The sequence below is a fragment of the Synchiropus splendidus genome, unplaced genomic scaffold, assembly GCF_027744825.2.
Source record: "Synchiropus splendidus isolate RoL2022-P1 unplaced genomic scaffold, RoL_Sspl_1.0 HiC_scaffold_61, whole genome shotgun sequence".
In the NCBI taxonomy this organism is placed as follows: domain Eukaryota; kingdom Metazoa; phylum Chordata; class Actinopteri; order Syngnathiformes; family Callionymidae; genus Synchiropus; species Synchiropus splendidus.
Genome location: NW_026527095.1, coordinates 70,001 through 90,350, shown reverse-complemented (window position 1 = coordinate 90,350; position 20,350 = coordinate 70,001). Strand labels below are relative to the sequence as shown.

Below are 20,350 nucleotides of genomic sequence, written 5' to 3'. Positions count from 1 at the left end.
AACCATGATCTGGACTAGCAAGGCGCTCAAGTGGGAGGAGGCCCCAGGGCCGACCCAGGAGAGGGAGCTGCTGGAGGGGAAGGCCACTCGTGGGCCTCGCTCCGTGTCCTGGAGCCCTGGGCGGGGTGAGGAGGACGATGGAGAGGAAGAGTGGCAGCAGGTCAGGGAGGATCTGGCAGGACGGACTTCCTCCTCGCCGTCTTCATCAGTGGGAGCGAAGGGAGCGTCGATGTGACTCGACTGGACTTGATGTGTTCGGACTGGAGAGACTCGTCCTCATGGAGCTCAGCAGGACTGGAGCAGACCTGCTCTCTGCACCAAGATGCTCAGAACCTCGTCCACCTGGACCTGCAGTGTGGCTGGCAGCACCTACAGCCATGATCACCTTGACCTTGACCTTGTCTGCGTGACTTCACCAAGGCTCACTTTGGGCTTCTCCTCGAGCCTGAACACAGCGGGCTCCAGTCCAAAGTCGTGGTTTCTTCTGAGCTTCTCCTCCACAGTCACCATGCTGGCTGTGACTCCCAGAAGTGTTAGACTCAGGTGAGGTCACCTGCTGAACACAAGAGCCGGACACGTCATGAAGACCACAATCTTTAATGTAGATGTTGATACTGGAGGAGAGTCTCACGCGCAAGTGGATGCACCGCGGCCGCATCCTCCTCTTCGTCTGCCTTTTGCATAGTTCTGGGCTTCCTGCACACGTGCGGCCCTCGCTCCGCCCCGGGGCTCCCACCACTGTTCTTTCTGAGTCAGGAGACTTGCGGAACGTTCCAGAGCCAGAGTGGTCATGTGAGCCTAACCCCGGCTCTGCACAGGTGTTTCCAGGTGGTGGGGTCATGAGTCCGGCCGCCACCTGGGGTCAGTGGGGTCACGCCATGAAACGGACCTGATGGCAGTGTCACACACGACATGAGGCTCCCCAACAGGACCGGTGTCGGGAAAGAATGTCTCGTGGTCCGGGAGCCGCCAGGGGACCTGGAGCTGTGTCGCCTCTGTCGGAGACTTGGTGAACCCCACCATGCTGACTGAATCCTACAACCTGACGAGACCCCTGCGGGTCCGCAGTGGACAGTACCGACCACCTGACCCCACGACAGAGCAGGGAGATCCTGCTGGACCCGGGACGGACTCACCCGGGCCAGAGTCACCAGAGTCAGACCCACCCGGGCCAGAGTTGAAGGGGACGTGGGACCTGGGGTCCAGTGCTCGCTCCCATCTACACAATGACACGATAGTTATTACACCGACGTTATATATTCACTCCACAGAGCCTGGAAGAAGGAGGCGCCTTCCTCACAGGGACGACTGACCTAACACAAGAGGTGATGGAGAGCAGAACCACCGAGAGAATGCATGCATAGAGGAGCGGCACCACCACCAGCGGCACCGGCAGCCTGCCGCCACAGAGACCCGCTGAAGCGCCGTATGGTGGGGATGGGTTTTTTTTTTTCACTTTTTCTTTTTTTTGCATAAATTCGGAAGACGAGACGCATCAGTCGACTCGGACACGAGGCTCGTAGAAAACGTCCTGCTCTTCACAGCCACGTGTGTGTCGCTGCACATACATGACACATTGATGGTGGAGCAGACACACACGCACACGCACACGCACACGCGGATCATGTGACTCAGCCAGTCACACCGCACATCTGGAGTTATTTCAGTGTGTTTGTGGAGTTTGGCATAGCATCAGAAGGTTGGCGTCCGGGGTTCGCGACCCCACCCCTCACACTTGAATGACGAACTCCGGGTTCGTGTAGGAAAAGCCCTGGAACTCGTTCTGGTCCAGGTTCATGATGAAGAGTTTGTCCGTGGGCGTCAGCTCCACCGCCATCTTGGTGAACTCTTTGTCGAAGTTTCCCACATCGCGCCGGGATTTCTGCCGGAGACACAGACGGAAGTTGAGACGGAGCAGAGTCGAGGAGGGAGGGGGTTCGGTCGGCGGAGGAGGGGCCTGACCTCGCCACACTCTGAAGGGGAGGACGGAGGCGGAGCTTCGGTCGGTAGGAAAGAGCTGAGCCAGAAGACGAAGCTCTCCACTGACAAAGTCTCTCAGAGAGACCCGAGTCATCCCAGTCTCTCAGAGAGACCCGGGTGGTCATGTGACCCGACAGGAAGACGAGGGCTCCTGTCTTCTGGAGCCAGTTTGAAGGATCGGATTGTACTAACCGGGACACAGCAGACAGAGGGAGGCCCACAAAGACCGGTCAGGACCTCAGGACTGACGCACACACACACACACACACAGAGTGACGCACACAGGTGTTTCCTACCTGGAGCGTGACTCACAGGACTGGCAGGCAGGTGTGTGTGTGTGTGCGCCTGTACCTCGTACAGTCATACTTGTGGGGACCATTTGGCTGGACCCCAGCCAGGGGAGGTCCCCACAAGGACAGAGAGGCAGACGTGTGTGTGTGTGTGTGTCCATCCATCAGCAGCCTGCGGTGACTCTTCTGCCAGACCTGTGTCACTTGTTCTGCTTCCTGCTGCTCCACGTCTCTGATTCCAAGTTTTTCCTCAAAGTCCCTCCAAGCACAACGACGGTGCTGGGTGACTGAGGTCTGCCGCATGAGTCGGCGCTCGGCCCGTGGCACGGCACCCTACTGACAGAGCTGACCGCCTCTTGTCCAGGACCCCAGTAAGGCTAGTGCCCCCTGCTGTCCCAGCCAGCACATTGCACTACGATACGTGTGGGTCAATAATATTGGTCACTGCTGGGGGCGGAGCCTCAGCAGATGAGGCTGAGGCTTGAGTGAAGAAGAGTCCAGAACAGATGAGGTGCACACAGGTTCGCTCCAGACTTCCTGTCACATCATCACAGAGGAACGAGGGGAGGGCCGCCGCGCCACCACTGAGGGAACCTGGAGACCCGACAGAGCGTGGCGCCGGACGATGGCCGCTGCAGCTACAGTGGACTCTTCACGTGTCTGGTCCAGAACGTTCCTCGGCGACATGGTTTGCACTTCCTCTTTGTTTGTGTCTGAACCAATCATTTTGATGAGAATCGAGTTGAAGTTTATTTTTCAATAAAGTTTGTGATTTCATTTCCCACTTTTAAATTTCAATATCTTTTTTGTAACATTTAATCCACAAATCGCATTTTATGGATCGATTGGGATTTCTTTAAATTGAATTTAATTCACAAATGTGTCTTTGGGACGAATGTGGAGGACATTTGCTCCAAACATTCCGCCCCTCTTTCTGAACGCTTGCTTCTGACCTCTGAACCTGCAGGGGGCCACCACATACGGACCCGGACCACAATCGAGTCCACGTTAGCATCCAGGTAACGACATTAGCAGGACAAGTTTGACACTTTTGGGAAATGGACTCTGGTCGAAGAGACACCCACTTCAGCCTCACGGCTCGCGCAGCATTCAGTCGTGAAGCTAGCAGAGCTCAGGAACAATCCTGTTGCAAACACACAGCAAATGCACTTGACCCAACCTGCTAAAATGCTAGCGTCTCTTGTTAGCTTCAAATAAGGTCCAGCTCTGATTCAACTCATCAGGCAGCAGCTGAGAAATGGCCGACGATGCTTAAAGAACCGCTGCTAACTGACACAGTTTTGAGTGACAGCTGCACAGCATCCGCTAAAATAGCAAAAAAAATGACGACTACAGAATACTGAAGAGTTACACGCTCAAACGCAGCCCCTGCATTCAAAGCTAACTGGATGAGAATGAATTGGTGTTGACACATGTTTGCTATAGCAACTGTTGGCCTGAATACAGGTGATGACTGATCATGGCCCACATGACAGATTTCTATTAGCGTGCGGCCGACGAACCGTAGCTGAATTCAGACATTAGCAAAGCCTCATTGGCAGCCCGATGCTAGCTCAAATAAATTGGTCAAAACCTGAACATGAAACAAAGGACATGTAGATTAGCATAGCATCGTAAGTATAGCTTTCTAATGACTCAGTGCTCATGTAAACAAGCGTGCGGCTATGCTAACCCGTGAATGCTGTACTAACGTTTTGGTCAAGTGACACTTCGCCACAGCAGCTAACTACAGCGCAACATGTAGATGTAAATGTTTGGTTTTAATTGAATACAGATAAAGTCACTTGCACAGCCTTTAGCCTAGCATAGCATTGAGACAACACTAGCAAGTGTTGCGCTAATGGATCGGTGGCGAGGAGAGAACACTGAAGACAGACACTTCGGCAGGATGCTAACGTGTCAACGACGATTGGCACGAATGTGTCTGGAGGTGACATTCGACGGCGGCAGTTGCCAGCATGAGTCAGCATTTTTCTGATGGTGCTAGACTGGTAGCGGCAGTGTTTCCCACAAATGTCAAACGGGCCGGTGAAGCGTGACCCCGCCGCGGTGTCAGGGGGCGGAGCGCGAGTACTCCGGGTTTACAAAGGAGAATCCGTGGAACTCTTCCTGGTCCAGGTTGGCTATGAGCTCCTGATCTGGGGGGGTCAGCTCGGGGGGGTGGCGAGTGAAAAAGCGGTCAAAGTTCTCGGCGAGGCGCCCACACTGCCATGGAGAGGAGAGAGAGATGGAGGGATGAGGTGAGCGCAGGACGCACCAGCACACCGACACGCTACACCGATGGAAGCGCTGCACTCCCATTGGTGCGAGCCGCGGCGGCGGCGGCGGCGGAGGTGATGGCATGAGACGGGGGAGGCGGTGGCGGGACACGGCGCAGACACTCACGGCTTTGGGCTTGAACGGCGGCTGCACTTCTTTGTTCTCCAGCTTCTCCCAGTCGATGTAGCGGAAGAAGGCGTGCTCCTTGATGTCGCGCTCGCCCTCCGGCCCGCAGCCCAGCCGCTTGCCCGGGTGCTTGGTCATCAGCTGCACACACACACACACACACAATCGCAGGAAGACCTCAGGGCTCGGGAAGACGCCGCCGCCACTCACCCCCTTGCAGATGGCCACGGCTTCTTTGGACATGGACTTGGGGTAGGACACGTGGTGCTCCATGATGGACTGGAATAGCTCGTCCTCGTCCTCGCCGTCGAAGGGCGGCTGCGGACACACAAGGGCAGGTGGGTAGGTGGGTAGGTGGGCGGGCGGGCTGGAGTGCGGCGCGAGCCTCACCTGCCCGGCTAGCATCTCGTATAGCAGCACGCCGAAGGCCCACCAGTCCACCGACTTCCCGTACGGTTGGTACGCGATGATCTGGAAGACACCACAGTCAGGGGGCGCCGGCGGGCGGCGGGCGGCCTCCCACCTCGGGGGCAATGTAGTCCGGCGTCCCACAGAAGGTCTTGGTGGTGACGCCGTCCAGCATGTTCTCCTTGCACATGCCGAAGTCTGCGATCTTGATGTGACCTTCAGAGTCCAGCATCACGTTGTCCAGCTTCAGGTCCCTGGAGAGACACCGAGCTCAGCTGCCTCTGGGGTCCGACTCTTTTGCTCCTCCATCCTTCCCACCGCGTCGACGACTCGACACACACACACACACGCACACACACACACACCCTCCCCGGACACCAGCCAGCACGGGACCTGACCCGGGACCAGAGACTGGACCCGTCTCCGTCCCACAGCACTCACAGTGACCACTGACCGGTACACGATGCCCTTGGAGTGAAGGAAGAAGAGTCCGGTGGCGATCTCAGCCGCGTAGAACCTGGAAGAGAGGTGCAGGCGGTGAGACTCCTCCCACCACACTTCCTGTCTGTCACGCAGATGTGACGCCGGCCGCCACAGTCGTCAACACAAAGGCTCCACGTGTTTCCAACACCAGCGCCTCACTGAGTGACCTCCCTCGGACCAGCTGCAGCCTCCTGCATCAGCACCGGTTAGGGATCAGGATAAACCCATGGTTTCCAACACCATGGTTTGTTGACGTGTCAATAGAAGAGTGAACTCTGCAGTGCAGAGATGAGCAACTCAATGTTTCAGGTCTCTGGTAGAAGCCGCTGGTGTCTGACAGGCTGCTCTGCCAGCTTTATTTAGGGCTTCAATGGAGCCGTCTGTCTGTCTGTCTGTCTGCTGTGTCTCATGTCTCTGAACAGTTGAACTATGGAGCAGTCTGGACACATTTGCTAGATAGAAACCATCAGGTGAAGAAATGATCATGGAGTCAGAGTCTATTCTCCGGATCATGATCCAAACTGTCAGTCCTTTGTCTTGTGTGGTGAAAAACCTTCTCACAATTCTCTCTCCTAAAATGCTTGTTTTCCATGGCCTTATTGAAGATGTCACTCTGACTTTGAGGCTTTAGAACTTGTTGATGGTCCCTAACTGATGGCGGCTCCTAGCATTAGCGCTGCCTGTGAGAGTGTGTCCTCCATCAGTGAAGCCTCATGGGGTGTTGACACCTTGGCAGCGGGAGAGCTGCATGTGTTGATGTGGACCAAGGCAGAGGAGCGCCTCAGAGAACCTGTGAGGACCACTCCATCTCATCAAAGAAACAGGGATCCAGAGAGTCAGAGTCGACCAGTGTCAGTTGTTAGCTCAGAAGAAGCGTGGTCGAGCATTCAGGCGACTGACGCGTGACACGAGTCGTCCCCGGTGTGGCGCCGGACACTCACACGGCGTGCGGCTCCTTGAACTTTCCGACCTGCTGGATCTGGTACATGAGGTCTCCGCCGTTGATGTACTCCATGACAAAGTACAGCCGGTCCTGCAGGGGGCAGAGCAGAGCATCAGCGGCGGCGACGGCGGCTGTGGCTGCGGCTCCTACCATGGTCTGGAAGCAGGAGTGCAGCTGCGTGAGGAAGGGCGGCTTCCCCGACAGAGCCAGGACCCTCTTCTCCACCATGGTGCACTCCACGTCATCGTCCTGGATCACCACGTCTTTCTTCAGGATCTTGACGGCATAGAGCTCGTCCGTGCCCTTCCTCTCGGCCAGCATCACCTGCAGACACGGTCAGGCTCCGTGGCCACAGGCCCCGCCCCCCCCGCCCCCGGGGGCTGCCCTCACCTTCCCGAAGCTGCCCTTCCCCAGCACCATGATGAAGTTGAAGTCCGACAGCTTGACCCGGTCCTGGTTGCCGTTGCTGTCGTACTTGCAGACGGAGGAGGAGGAGGAGGAGTCGGCGGGCTTCCCGGGTCCCACCCGCGCCCTCTGGACAGGGCAGAGGAGCGGGGTCAAGACGCGGCCGCAGGGTCTCCGGCCAGCAGCCGTCTCACCTCCAGCTTCTGACGCAGCTCCTCGTTGCCGTCCTCTCCGTCGGGCTGCACGGGGACGTTGAAATACTCGCCCTCTTCCTGAGACAGCAGCTTGAACCTGCGGCAGGGGAGCGCAGCACGGTGGGACCCGGGCCCGGAGCCGCCCCCCGCCCGCTCCTTACCAGCCGTCCATCCCCTGCTTCTGCAGCTCGGAGATGCCGAAGGACAGGGAGCCCATGAAGTCGTTGCGGCTGGTCAGGTCCCAGTCCCAGATCTCCACCGAGAGCCGGCGGTCCTTGTCGCTCTCCTTCAGGGAGCTGAGGAGACCACACACAGGTTGCTGCCGGCGCCGCGTTGCCACGGTGAGGGTCCGGACTCACAAGGTGAAGGTCTCGTTCCAGGTGGGGTTCAGGCAGCACTTGATGGTTTTGGTCTTCTGCTTGCTCTCGCTCTTGGGGTCGGGGATCAGCTTCAGCTTCACGTAGGGGTCCGACAGCCCGTTGGGGTCCATGGGGACCAGGTTCCGGGCCTCCTTGACTGCAGGGACACAGAGTCGGGTCAGGGGGTTGTGAGTTGTGTGGTCGCCATGACAAGGGCTCGCTGGACAGGACCCAGCCACGAGGTGTGACACACCACCTGGCCGTCGCTCACAGGTCACCTGACCTGAGCTCAGATGGATCTGTCCGCTCACCAGGACCAACGTGGCTCCACATGTGGGTCGATCGTTACCTCATCGACCCACTAATGGACTGATCCAGATTTAGATTGAGCCAGGGGAGGGGGGATGGGGGAGAGCAGGGGAGACAGAGGGATGGGGGAGATAAAGTGAGAGAGTGTGATACAGAGGGAGAGAGGGGGAGACAGAGGGGGTGAGGGAGAGAGAGAGTGTGATAAAGAGGGAGAGAGAGAGAGAGAGAGGGAGAGAGAGAGAGAGAGAGAGAGAGTGTGATACAGAGGGAGAGAGAGAGAGAGGGAGAGAGAGAGAGAGAGAGAGAGAGTGTGATACAGAGGGAGAGAGAGAGAGGGAGAGAGAGTGTGATACAGAGGGAGAGAGAGAGGGAGAGTGAGGGAGAGAGAGAGAGTGTGATACAGAGGGAGAGAGAGAGAGAGAGAGAGGGAGAGAGAGGGAGAGAGAGAGGGAGAGAGAGAGAGAGGAGAGAGAGAGGGAGAGAGAGAGTGTGATACAGAGGGAGAGAGAGAGAGAGGGAGAGAGAGGGAGAGAGAGAGAGGGAGAGAGAGAGAGAGTGTGATACAGAGGGAGAGAGGGGGAGACAGAGGGGGAGAAGAGGGGGCAGAGGAGAGGGGAGACAGAGGGGGTGAGGGAGAGAAAGTGTGTGTCTGGTTGATCCTGACTTGTGGGACTAATTCTTGACAAAGCACTATCCTTGTGAGGACCTGATGCCAATGAGGGGCCCTTTTGTTGGAGCCCACATGGTTCAGTCTGAGGGTTCAAACTTCAAACTGACTGGGTCCAGTCTGGTCCAGAGACCTGGTTCAGGTGAGCCATGTGGAGGAGAGGAGGTCCCCACGAGGAGAGCGATACGAGCGTGTGTGTGTGTGTGTGTGTGCGTGCGCGGGCGTGTCTCACTGGTGACGGTGAGCGTGTGGTCACTGATCAGGGCAGAGATGTGGATCCGTCCCCTCCTCTCCGTGTGGTCGGTGCCGCACAGACTGGGGACGTTGGCCACGCAGCGCTTGTGGATGTTCATCATGCAGTCTGGGGGGGGGGGCAGAGGAGGTCAGAGGTCACCGTCAGATCAGACGGGCACAGTTTTCAATGCAAGGTGAACATGAATAACTTGATTCATTCACATGAAGGCGTCTGAAAGCTTTTTCAGGAGTAACACTTGTGATGTGGGATTGTCTGACGCGTGCAGTGCGAGAGTGTGGCCACCAGAGGGCGGGCGCGCCCCACACAGGAGGCTGCGCGGCACTCACGGTCGCACTTCATGCCCTGGTGGATGAGGCCGTAGAGCAGCGAGCCGCAGTGGTCGCAGAAGGTCGGGCTGGAGTAGGTGTGCACCTTGAACTTGTGTTTGCTGCGCGGGTCCTGGGAGAGAGAGAGAGACCGCTGAGTCAGCTGACTTGGTTAACAATGCTACATGAGCAATGACCTACTTTTGAGCTAACCATCAACTCAGTCCCCACTGAGGGTGTGTGTGGGCCATCCTTGTGAGGACCAGCCTCCGTCGCGTGAGGGTTAGGAGCTCAGTCAAACGAGTTCATGATAACTGGGTCCGGTTCAGGCGAGCCGCGACGGCGGTGAGAGGTCCTCACAAGGATAGCGACGGCGCGTGTGTGTGAGAGTTGGACCTACGTCAGAGGCGGGACCCTTGTCGGCCCCTGGGCAGGAGAAGGTGACGAACTCATGGCAGCGCTTGTGGACGACAAAGCAACACACTGCAGAGAAACAGAGAGGCAGAGTCAGAGCGAGGTCACATGACCTGCGGCCGGGCCCCGGCGGCTCGGGCCGCTCAGCTGTGACGGTCTGACTCCGCTCAAACATGCACTTGGGGTGACCCTTGGAGCCGAGCCCCTGCTGAGTCCTCCTCAAGACGCCGACCTGTCAGCGCCACCGCAGCCGGTCCAGTCCAGCTGTGTGGCCGTGGCCACAGCGCCACCTCTCTCCACGGAGGCCACATGACTCCATCATTCAGTTCCCTCTCCACCGGAGTCATGGAGTGACTCCGCGTGAAGACATGGTCTCTCTCTCTCACACACACACTCTTCATTATTCACCTGCTCATTAGCTGTTCATGTGTTGCCATGGTGACAGCTGCAGTTTGGGCTGCTGCTGCTGGTGTGTGTGTGTGTGTGTGTGAGAGAGAGAGAGTCACCAGATGGAAGCTGCACACACACACACAGTCCCGTACAGTCATTGAGAAAATCCTGACCAAACGTTACCATGGCAACCACAGGCTCCATCACAGTCCCCCGGCTCCAGACTAGACTCACTGGACTTGACTCTCTCAGAGTGTCGACCAGGTCGGACTTCCTCCTCACCCTCTTATTGTGAAAGGCGTGAAGAGGAAGTGACACGGGAAGGACCCTCTGGGCAGGTTCCTGGTGACATCAGACCAGGTTTGCCGTCACCGAACCTGCAGCACAACACAGTAGGAGCTGCCACGTGCGTGTGTGTGTGTGTGGGCTGCAGCAGACGGGTGCAGCTGCAGCAGTTTGAGGGGGCGGAGGATTGCTCTGTGTGTGTGTGTGAGTGGACTTGTTTATCCTGCCTTCTGGGGACCCATTCTTGACCAACCTTGTGTCTTTGTGGGGACCTTTTGCCGGTCCCCACAGGACCTCAAAATAACTGGGTCCAGAGTCCTGTGTTCACGGGGAGAGGTTGGGGAAAGGGGGGTGGCCAGGAGAGGAGGTCCCCACAAGGAGGGAGAGACAGACATGTGTGGGCTCTGAAGCACCACAAACACACACAGTGACCTGCCTGTGAGGTCTCTGTTGCCTAGGAACCAGGCTGAACCCTGAGGTGGCACGTGGCCCCGCCCACCTGCTCTTGACAGCATGGTGCCAGAAAACCTCAGCGATGGCTCGCTGTGACTCATTCCTCAGCTCATGAATCAACTCAGACACGCCTGCACGAGTGGTGACTCACAGGTGGACTGACAGGTCTGCGCTGGGACTCGCGAAGAGCCCTCTCTAGCCTGCCAAGCAGATGCATGATGTCAGTGACTCGTGCAGCGCGGTGGCTCCGCAGCGAGAGGAGTCGGATCAGTGCCAGACCACACTGGTGTCACTGCCCCGAATCGACGATTCCATTTGCAAGGTATTGATCCGGGGATGAGAGCCGCCGAGCGCAGCAATGACTCGTCTAGAGAGGCCAGTTGCTCACACAAGCGACTCCTCAAATCTCACTCTCTGAGCAAATCAGTCCAGTGACTCTGACTCTTTCAGGCTCCACGAGTCTGGTCCAGAGTCAGCCACTCCCAGCTCACTCCGGAATCCTTGATCTTGAAAGTGACTCGCTACCGACCGAGTCAGAGGCGGAGAGACTCGTGCATCAGAGGAGACTCATGAGAGTGTGGAGTCAGAGGCAGGTATTCGAGCACAGATGCAAGCGAGCGGGTCAAGACTCGTCCACACACGTCTGACATTCCAGCGGGTCAGCAACAGAACCTGATTTGTTGGGCGCAGCCCCGCCCAGCTGTGAAGCCCCGCCCCCTTCCTGACCTCACAGAGGGCCGGCTCTAAATACACACAGAAAGACTGCACTCTGACTCCACAAATAGGCTAGAAACAATGGATCAAAGTCAACTGATGATTATTGTGTCTCAAAGTTAAAGCAAATAAAAGATTATATTCGATATAAAACATCAAATATGACGGGAAAATAAGACCAAGCCACTCAAGCAGGAGAGGAAATGAGTCCAGAACAAAGAGTCAAACCGTCTAGACGCCAAACAGGAATCATCCAGAGGTGAGGTTGAGTGGATGTGAGAGTCACTTCATCTCAGTGAAGATCAAGCCAGGGAAAGTACGACGGTGTAGCGTGTTCGGACCAGTCAAGTCTGGTGGGACTCGTGAGCTTCCGAGCTGTTTGTGTCAGAAACGGGTTTCCACGGCGACAGACTTGTGAGAACTGGAGACTTGTGCGCTGAAGTTCAGCGTTGTGAGTGGACGTCCTCCGCGCTGCTGTGACTCAGCGGCCGGCGCTTGTTGGTCCAACAACAGCAGGTGGAGCACAAACACGTGCGGCGCTCTGGCAGCACAGTTGGAGAGCTGCTGCGGTCTGTCAGCAGCTGGACGGCCGCTCCGTCGCCACGGCAACCAGCCCGCCTCACATCGCCAGTGTTCAGCAGCGAGGAGCCGCGACTCGGAAGCCGCGCCGTCTTGGGCGAGGTCACACGCAATGGCCCTGGAGGGTCGCACCCGGGACCTCCTCCCGCTATCGACCTTGACATGCCAAGGTCATCGTTATGGTGGCAAGATAATGGGAGAAAACACGTACTAAAAAAAGTGTAAAACAATGAATCATTTAACATAAAAAAAGAAAAAAGAAAAGAAAGAAAGAAAAACACAGGGAAGCTCCTTAAAAAGAGCAAAAATAAGGTCACGTGACAGAAAATACAGTTTGGATATTGGAAGATGTATGGCTGCAAAAAAGTGAGTCACTGTCAAAGTTTAAGGGGACGAGAAATGGTCCAAAGTCAACATCGCTATGGAGGGAGTGCGGGGTTTGTTTGACAGCACATAAATGAAGTGACGAACTCAAAGCTTGCAGGAGAAAACCAAATGTCCCACATGTTCCTGGAAGCCACACCAACCCCTCAACTTCAACATTCAACTGGGGAAACTTCCCACCGCGACTCGGCTCACCACCAGTCCACCGCGCTGTCAGACCGTGTCGGTCCAGTTCTCGCTTCAGGTCCCTGAACGCATCGTGCTAGCATGCTAGCATGTCAGCGCGCACCTGACTCAGACTCGCTGGAGAGGGAGATGGCGCTGGGCAACTCAACTGGCCATGTTTCGACGAGGAGACTTCCGGCACCAAGAGGGCGCCGCGGCGCAAACCTACAGGACGGGTCCAGAGGACACGCTGGTCCCGACCACAAGTGTGGTCACGTGACAGCAGCCTGTTCCTCAACCTGACCACGAGTTCCTGCGTCAGAGCGCGAGCGAACTTCTTGCTTCTGAGGGAACTGCAGCACGGCGGCCGGTCACGTGAGCGCTCAGCTGGACCAGTGAGGAGGAGGAGGAGGAGGAAGTGACCCCAGAACCAAGCAGGTCTGCCGCGCGCCCCCTCCCTCCCGGCCCCTCACGCACGCACGCACGCACACACTCAGGCAGCGCAGCCTCTTACCTTGACACTGGAAGCCTTGTTTTCCAAACCCCCTGCGAGAGACAGAGAGGACGGAGCGTGAGAAGGTGTCTGCGGCGCGCGGCCCTGCGCGGCTGCGCTCCTCCTCCTCCGGAGCTCCGGCGCTGCGGCACTTTTCCCGCCGCCAGCCGGGGCCGCGGTCCTGTCGCAGTGACGCTCGTGCGTCGCCATGGCGCAGCGGCGAGACTGCGGCAGCAGCAAGTGGACCACCTGTGTCACTCACCAGATGAAGTCGGTGCAGTGGCTGCAGAAGGTGGGCTGCTTGAAGAAGCGCGCGATGAACTTGTGGTTCTTCACCTCGTGGACGTTCTTCTGGCGCAGGGCTCCCTGGCGGGCGAATCCTCGCGCGCTCTCCGGCATCTCTCCGTCGCTGCTGGGGTCCGCCATCTTAGCGAGGAAGCGAGGGAGGCAGGGGGGAGAGGCCGCCGCGGTGTTGGGTCGCTGCGAGTCCCGGCGCTGCTGCTGCCGCTGCGGCTGCTACCGGCGGCTCCAGAACCCCGCGATCTCTCGCTCGCTCGCTCGCTCTCTCTCTCTCTCTCTCACTGACTCCCCCTCTCTCGCTCCTCCCCCTCTCACTGACCTCTCGGGCTGCAGCTCTTGTCTGAGTCTCTGCTGGATGATCGCATCACCGCAGTGATCAATGCCTTCTGATTTTCTCTCACTCGTCTAATCTCTGCAGATCCATCTGTAGCAGACGCTCAGCGAGTCAATAATCAATCGCTACTGACTGCCTGGTTAACAACCCCTCCGTCACCCCGACATCCCTCTGTTTTGCACTGGACACTCAGCCTTCATTCGCTTCTCGGAGCGCCTCGCTTGTCACGCGATAGTTTGCGTCGTGTCCATCGTCTCCTCCAGCGGCACTGCCTTTGTCGACGCGTCCTTGCTGTGACCCAAACCTGGTGGGATCGTCGCCCTCTGCAGGCTCGCGTCACAGTCCAACCTGCAGCTCACGCTGAGGGGGACGTGACGAGTCGGTTTTTCCGAGGTCAGAATCACGTGTCCAGGTGTCACACGTGGGTGGTCGCAGCTACTCTGACTCCCAGCCTCCGAACTCGGTGAGGCGAGAATCTTCCCGGACTGAACTCCACCCTACCAACACACGCGGCTCACACGCACGCATATTCCAGCACCATGTTTGAAGCTCGCCTGCCTCCGCCGCGGAGGTCACGTGATCCGCCAGCAAGCGTAGAGGGAAGGTTCAAGACTTCATTCGCAGGAAGAACCAGGCGCGGATCCAGGTGGATCCAGCGGCTCCTGCCCGCTACTGCCCCCTGCTGTCCGCAGAAATCCTCCGCCTTCCCAGCGCTCAGGCGCTTCTGATCCAGTTAGGCTCGCGAGCCGAACCCGTCACCTTCTCGGCGCTGTCGCTGATTTCTCCAAAACGTGCGTTCATGCAAAAACAAGTCTGCCAAAATCATGAACGGACGGACAATGACGTCATAGGTCTGGTGTCGGCTCCGCTCATGAAGTCGGCTTGTGCCGCCATCTGGTGTCCGCACAGCCGAAATGCAGCCGCCGCAGTTTGTGTAACCGACTCGAAGCCCCGCCCTCACTGAGCAGCTGTCGCAGTCCGGAAGTGCGTCCAACGCCGGTGACCTCAGAAAAACTACCTCAACCGCCGCCAGTCCTCACTGCGATGCCGACGTCTCCGGTGAAAACGCGGATCCCACTGACCAGCTTCGGACACTTGATCACCGAAGTGAAGGTGAGAAGCCACGCGAGGCTGCCGCGCGCGAGGCTGTGACCCGAGTGTTCCGTCTGAACCACGAACCAGACCAGGACGAATCATCCCTGATGAAGACCAGCACGTTGCTCCCGGAAACGTTTGGTGACCGTCGACCTGTAGAGCCTGACGCACGAGTCCAGGGGCTGCGCGCAGGGACGGTGGGCACCTTTCTCAAGGGCCAGTGTAACTGTTGTGGGGGGGGGCATCATCAACAGAAGCAAGACAGCGATGACTACAAAACCTGACGGGAAAATATCATATATATATATATATATATATATATATATATATATATATATATATATATATATATATATATATATATATATATATACTGAACCAACAAGGACAAAACAAACCTACAAGGATGAACTGTCAGTAAGGATATTCAGAAGTGTAAATATGCCATGAAACCTGTCGAAATGTTTCATTTGATGTGCGTGCATGTTGAATATAAATCAACATAATGATGGACCAGAAGGCAATGCATTTCAAAATGTATTTTCAATATTGCTTCAATGTGTTTTGAGGTACAAGAAAAGCACACAAAAATGGCCAATGAAAAGCACCGAAGATTCTAGTCCTCAAACACGGACATGCTATACTTACCGCCAAAGTGGTGGTCACCTAAAGAGAAACAAAAAAGAAATCAGAAAAATTACAACATGTCACTTATAGTTTTAGCCTGACGCCAAAAGGGCCACGGAAATACAGGCATTGGGCGGAATATGGCCCCCGGGCCACACTTTGCCCAGGTCTAGCCTAATCTGTTGTTCAAGGTCCAAAGTTGTGACGTCGATTGAAGTTCATCAGAAACACGTGAACACAGCTGCCGTGGGAGCTGGACCCCAGCCCGGGACCCGAGGTGGACCAGGCAGGAGAGGACACTCTGAGGAGTGACTCTGCTTCTCACTTTTCCCCTGGTCCCGTCCATGACCCCCTTGCTTCTGCCTGCTGGCCTGCCGTCAGAACCTCTCTGTGCTCTCCTCTGTTGCAGAGGCAGATCTTTGGCGTGGAGGCGCCGCCGCCCGCGCAGCTCACGGGACTGAGGAAGCACTTCAACAGCTACACTCTGCAGGGACGCCGAAACGTGAGCGTCGCACTCTGCCTCTCAGACTGTCATTTGTGTCGTGTGACCATGGTGAACCTGATCCACTGGTGATACTCCTCCTCGCCTCACCGTCTGGTTTTCTGCTGGCGTTACGGGTGTCTGCCACCTGCTGGTGTGCAGGAGGGACTGCATCAGAGCCAACCGGGATCTGGTGCTTTCAATACCAGTCTTGCTTCTTTCATCATGACTCACTGAGGCTCCTTCAGTTTCAGTCTGAAGTCACTTGTCAGAAATGATGAAGACACCACACACACACTCACACACACACGCACACTGCCTTGTGGGGACCTCTCCTGGCCACCCTCCTTCCCCCAGCCACTCACCCTCAACCTAACCCTCCAAAACACCTGGCTCATGTGAACCAGGACCCAGTTAGAATCACCCACTTGTTTTGATGTTTTAATCCTCAAACTGGACCTGTTTGCTGGTCCCCACAAGTCCAAGCTTCAGTTTGATGGTGTGGTTGGTGCATTATGACTGAAGCAGGTTCACACACCTCCTCAACTGCCCTCTCTGTCGCCCCCTGCAGTGCGTCCTGGCCACCTACGGGATCCTGCTGGCAGCGGCGGCGGCGTATTACGTTCACCAACAGAATAAACCGTCGCCGTCCTGAACCTTGTTGTTGGCATGATCATGTGACTCCAATAAAGCATCTCTCCATGCTTGGCCTGTGGTTTTTTGTGTTGAGATGAGAGAGCAGATGAGACGACCTCTTGACGGCTCCACCTGGTGCTCCTCCTGGTGTGCCTCTGGTGCTCCTCCTGGTGCTCCACCTGGTGCGCCTCTTGTGCTCCTCCTGGTGTGCCTCTGGTGCTCCACCTGGTGCGCCTCTCGTGCTCCACCTGGTGCGCCTCTTGTGCTCCACCTGGTGTGCCTCTGGTGCTCCACCTGGTGCGCCTCTCGTGCTCCACCTGGTGCGCCTCTTGTGCTCCTCCTGGTGCGCCTCTGGTGCTCCTCCTGGTGTGCCTCTGGTGCTCCACCTGGTGCTCCACCTGGTGCTCCACCTGGTGCTCCACCTGTTGAGTCCTGACTGAAGCGTCTCCAGGCTCGCTGGTGAGGTCCAGCTCCTCCAGTACAGAAAGGTTCCATGTGGAGGAAAAGTTGCTTGAAGCTCGACTCCGTGATGATGCCATCATGGAGGACCGGGTCTCCACACACTGGGCCTGAAATCCACCGTCCTGCAGTGAGGAGGCCCGCAACAATGACGTCATGGACGCGAGCCTGGAGACGGACGTCCAGGGGGAAGAACTCGGGTTCGCACCTCAACAACACCCTCGAGACGTCACGTTGACACGTGGAAAAAAGTTTCGACCAGGGAAGTGCGCGCGCACGCGAGCGGGCCGTTTCGAGGAGGTCACGTGGTTTATTGGAACTCGTCAAAAGCGAAAGTGAACGCGGCGCGCCGAGCCGCTTCCCGGCCACACCTGGGTCACACTCGGGGACCAGGGTCTTCTCCGGGCGGAACTCGAGTCGCGCCGGATCCGTCGTGTCCGAGTCAGCGCCGGTGACGTCACGAGCCCCCTCCACACCCACCGAGTCAAAGCGAAAGTAAATATTGTGTCCTGTATTCTGCGGAGGTTCCAGGCCGAGGACGCTCGCGCGCCCAGGTGAGTGACGGCCGCCAGCGGACCGCAGTCGCGCTCGCTCTGGAGCAGTCTCCGTGGACCCCGCAGACTCAACGTCAACCAGCAGGTACGCCTCCGCCGGTCTCCTCGGCTCCTGTCGCGCTTCTTCTCCTGAAAACACGCGAGAAGGTTCTGTGATCGATCCACCCTGCCGCTTCGTTGCTGCTTCGCTCAAACAGTGTGCAGAACACACAGGTCGGGAACGCGCTCCAGACGTTCGGTGCGATACAGATCTGAAACTTCTGATGATGATTGTAGAAGGAGGACGCCGGGCGAGGGAGCTGGACCTTCAGTGTCCTGCACACAGGTGAACGACAACACAGTCAGGTGTGTTGTCACCTTTAGCAGAAAACATTCACATTCATTTCGGAAATAAGAGCAGGCTTTTAAAAAGAAAAGACATGAATTGAGTTGCACGTTACACTTTTATTCCAGCATTGTTCTGTTTTTGTTTGGCTTTAAAAAAGAATGACCTGAATAAACCTCCTGATATTGTCAAGTGTCAACTGGTGACCAGACCGGCCAACTGTGTCGCGTCTGACGTCGATTGGAAGTGAAAGTCCTCAAGTTTCTGTGAAGAGAAAGACAAGACGTTGTGCTCAGCTGGAAGCGTGTCGCCAGCGAGCGGCCGGCCTTCCTGGCCTCCTCCATCCCTCAAACAAATCGACGAGTGCTCTGAGGAAAGGAGCGGGGTCTTGTGAGGGTGGGATCGGAGGCTCGACAGCCGCCTCGTGCCTGGGACGCGGTGCTCTTCCCCTGCTGAGCCTCTGCGTCGGCCTGTGAGGAGCCGGCTGTGCGGCCGACCTCCACTGTGACCTCTGCTCTGTTCAGTCCTCTGTGCTGCGTGAGACGGACCCGAGGAGCCGGCAGGTCCTTGACCTTTCAGTCAAACATCGACCCAAGTTTGATTTGGATTTTTTCATTTTAGCTTTTCTTTCTTTCTTGAGCTGGGTCAGGGTTAGGGATTCACAAGGCGGCGCTCTGTGATCTGAGTCTTTAGAAAGCAGCATCTGGTCCAAAGCCTCGTCTGTGGAACTTGGAGGGAGGGAGTGGACCCGGGTGTTGGACAGCAGCCGTGCCACTGAGCCCAGGTCAGACACCACGGTCGTGTTGAGGACCTGTTGAGCTGAGCAGGAGGTCTGGTCTGGTCCTGATCTTCCTCTGAACCTCAGTGAAAACACTGCGCAGCACGCTGGGCTCCAGCCAGTCAGAATGAAAGTGAAAGTGTGACCGAGTGTTGCGTCCACGTGGATCAGAGGGCGGGGCCAAACAGCTGCCACTCACTCTCACGCCTGTCTTTCAGCTCCGCCGGCGACAGGACCCGGCGGCCCGGCCTCCCACGTGTCTGAGATGACGTTGCAGCGATGAGCCGCGGGCCAGGCCTTCACCATGGAGTTCGCTGCCCCCGGTGGTCGAGAGGAGGAGCGCACGTCTCCTCCGGTGTAGGATGGTGAAACACAACCAGGACAGAAACGCAAGTCCAGACCCAGAAGGCCCCAATAGCGCCCCCACCCAGAGCCCGGAGGCCGGTCCGTTGGACCAGCTTCTGCTGAGGTTAGAGGAGGAGCTGCAGTGCGGGACCCAGGTGAGCCTCCCTCCAGCTGGGGGCGCCGCAGACCCCTCTTTTCATTTTCTTACCAGTGATCAGAAGGGGGCGCTTCTGATCATAGTTCACAATCTTGGCTGAGTCCCAGTGTGTGCAACTGTGGAAAGTGAAAGTGAGGCTTCCTCTCTCCGCCGCAGCAGACGGACGGCGAGAGTTTGCCGTGCCACTTTCGGCCCTTCGCCAGTCGGGAGGAGTACGAGCTGGTGCGCCTGACGCACCGGCAGCTGCAGCACAGCGGCTTCTACTGGGGCGCCACCAGCATGGCGGACGCTCACCACGCTCTGGCTCAGGCACCTGTCGGGACCTTCCTCATCAGGTGGGTGTGGCCACTCCCTCCGCCCGTCCGTCGCCTCGCTCACCCTCCCCTCCCCCCTCCCCCCCACAGAGACAGCAGCCAGCCGGACGTCTTCTTCACGCTCAGCTACCAGAGCGAGCAGGCGCCCACCAGCGTGCGCGTCCTCATCGAGTGCCTGCGCTTCCGCCTGAGCGGCAGCGCCAAGAGCTTCCCGTCGATGTTCGCCCTGCTGGCGCACTACACCAGCGGCTCCTGCAAGCTCACCAGGCCGCACCGCCGCGAGCGGCCCGAGCGCCTCAAGCAGCTCTGCCGCCGCGCTCTGGTCAAGACGCACGGCGCCGGCGCGCTCAGGACGTTCGCAGGGCTCAGCGCGGAGCTGAGGGACTACGTCGGCGCGTACCCGCACGCCATTTAGCGCCAACTGGAGACTCGCTGGACACCTGCGGTGACAGCGCGCTCGCCGGTAGCGGCCACACGAGGGCGCCACTCCGCTTTCTCTGAATCAGAGAAGTCGCTCAGTTCCCATGTGGAAGGTTGTGTTTGTCCTTGAATGGTGAATCGCCTTCAAATCCGGAACCACTTTTAGATTCGTGATGTTGGTCATCGGACCTCAGACTGTGTGAGAAGTGACGTCATTAAAGGGGAGTTGCTTCCAGAGTGGTCGTTCATCTGCGGCGCGTCTGCGTGACGCTGACCTCTGCACCGGGGTCACGCACGGATTCAGTCCGAGCTCGGGCTCCTCACTCACGGTCGTGTCTCAGTCCCGCTTCTTCTGCTCTCTGGGTCGCGGGGGCAGCAGCTGCTCTCCTGCTGTCCCCGACCCGGGGCCTCCTCCCATTAAATCGAGCTCGTCAGGTTTGAAGCCGGACCAGGGCGTCACGTGGTCTTGGGTCGGAAGCATCTCGGAGGGTTCCCCTCGGTGACTGGGGCGCGCGCCCGCTGCCCCCGCGTGATCCGGTCCTCTGTGGACTGACGTGACCGCGGGGGCGCGCGCGGGATCAACGCGTGCTTACGTAAGGGCGCGCACGCTCGCTCGCTCGCCCGTGCTGGAGGAGGTGGCGCG

At 57.6% G+C, this 20,350-nt stretch overlaps 4 protein-coding genes across 28 annotated transcripts in view; 3 read left to right on the top strand and 1 right to left on the bottom strand.

Moving 5' to 3' along the window:
• Positions 1-11: 11 nt before the first annotated feature.
• Positions 12-14,354, bottom strand: LOC128752037 (protein kinase C beta type-like). 4 transcript variants are annotated; one of them, XM_053853071.1, is made up of 17 exons: positions 13,145-14,351; positions 12,904-12,935; positions 9,406-9,488; positions 9,027-9,138; positions 8,677-8,805; positions 7,469-7,625; positions 7,271-7,405; positions 7,110-7,206; positions 6,901-7,044; positions 6,661-6,834; positions 6,509-6,600; positions 5,539-5,601; positions 5,200-5,338; positions 5,067-5,147; positions 4,887-4,994; positions 4,677-4,817; positions 12-1,882 (listed from the first exon to the last, which is right to left on the bottom strand). In XM_053853071.1, exons 1-17 carry the CDS (start codon positions 13,306-13,308, stop codon positions 1,730-1,732), a joined length of 2,004 nt encoding a protein of 667 aa, XP_053709046.1. In that variant the 5' UTR covers positions 13,309-14,351; the 3' UTR covers positions 12-1,729. The 4 variants fall into 4 exon arrangements, with proteins under 4 accessions (XP_053709046.1, XP_053709044.1, XP_053709047.1 ...); XM_053853072.1 differs by lacking the exon at positions 12-1,882 and adding an exon at positions 1,889-4,496 and having other exon boundaries at positions 13,145-14,353; XM_053853069.1 differs by having other exon boundaries at positions 4,677-4,994; positions 13,145-14,352.
• Positions 14,355-14,491: 137 nt separating this feature from the next.
• On the top strand, positions 14,492-16,423 carry LOC128752043 (ATP synthase membrane subunit K, mitochondrial-like). Of its 2 annotated transcripts, none has more exons than XM_053853083.1 (3): positions 14,492-14,629; positions 15,648-15,740; positions 16,291-16,423. In XM_053853083.1, the coding sequence occupies exons 1-3, from the start codon at positions 14,561-14,563 to the stop codon at positions 16,372-16,374; spliced, it is 246 nt and encodes an 81-aa protein (XP_053709058.1). In that variant the 5' UTR covers positions 14,492-14,560; the 3' UTR covers positions 16,375-16,423. The 2 variants fall into 2 exon arrangements, with proteins under 2 accessions (XP_053709058.1, XP_053709057.1); XM_053853082.1 differs by having other exon boundaries at positions 14,512-14,808.
• Positions 16,424-17,055: 632 nt separating this feature from the next.
• On the top strand, positions 17,056-20,210 carry socs1b (suppressor of cytokine signaling 1b). Of its 3 annotated transcripts, none has more exons than XM_053853081.1 (4): positions 17,056-17,453; positions 18,690-18,971; positions 19,133-19,308; positions 19,378-20,210. In XM_053853081.1, the coding sequence occupies exons 2-4, from the start codon at positions 18,834-18,836 to the stop codon at positions 19,700-19,702; spliced, it is 639 nt and encodes a 212-aa protein (XP_053709056.1). In that variant the 5' UTR covers positions 17,056-17,453; positions 18,690-18,833; the 3' UTR covers positions 19,703-20,210. The 3 variants fall into 3 exon arrangements, with proteins under 3 accessions (XP_053709056.1, XP_053709053.1, XP_053709055.1); XM_053853078.1 differs by having other exon boundaries at positions 17,131-17,453; positions 19,130-19,308; XM_053853080.1 differs by lacking the exon at positions 17,056-17,453 and adding an exon at positions 17,478-18,477 and having other exon boundaries at positions 19,130-19,308.
• A 131-nt stretch (positions 20,211-20,341) lies between these two features.
• LOC128752033 (caskin-1-like) overlaps positions 20,342-20,350 on the top strand; it is a 17,280-nt gene continuing 17,271 nt past the window's right edge. For all 19 annotated transcript variants that reach the window (XM_053853065.1, XM_053853062.1, XM_053853063.1 and 16 more), the window contains exon 1: positions 20,342-20,350. This exon is cut by the window's right edge. The gene's annotated coding sequence lies outside the window, so the exon portion shown is untranslated.

Bases quoted from the DNA above. Each gene is read 5' to 3' on its own strand.
- socs1b (XM_053853078.1), top strand. From the start codon at position 18,834: ATGGTGAAACACAACCAGGACAGAAACGCAAGTCCAGACCCAGAAGGC. The intron at 18,972-19,129 runs GTGAGCCTCCCT...TCTCCGCCGCAG, and splicing joins AGCTGCAGTGCGGGACCCAG to CAGACGGACGGCGAGAGTTT. The intron at 19,309-19,377 runs GTGGGTGTGGCC...TCCCCCCCACAG, and splicing joins GTCGGGACCTTCCTCATCAG to AGACAGCAGCCAGCCGGACG.
- LOC128752037 (XM_053853070.1), bottom strand. From the start codon at position 13,308: ATGGCGGACCCCAGCAGCGACGGAGAGATGCCGGAGAGCGCGCGAGGA. The intron at 12,936-13,144 runs GTGAGTGACACA...TGTCTCTCGCAG, and splicing joins CACTGCACCGACTTCATCTG to GGGGTTTGGAAAACAAGGCT. The intron at 7,045-7,109 runs GTGAGACGGCTG...TGCCCTGTCCAG, and splicing joins AGCTGCGTCAGAAGCTGGAG to AGGGCGCGGGTGGGACCCGG.
- LOC128752043 (XM_053853082.1), top strand. From the start codon at position 14,719: ATGAAGACCAGCACGTTGCTCCCGGAAACGTTTGGTGACCGTCGACCT. The intron at 14,809-15,647 runs GTGGGCACCTTT...CCTCTGTTGCAG, and splicing joins AGGGGCTGCGCGCAGGGACG to AGGCAGATCTTTGGCGTGGA. The intron at 15,741-16,290 runs GTGAGCGTCGCA...CGCCCCCTGCAG, and splicing joins CTCTGCAGGGACGCCGAAAC to TGCGTCCTGGCCACCTACGG.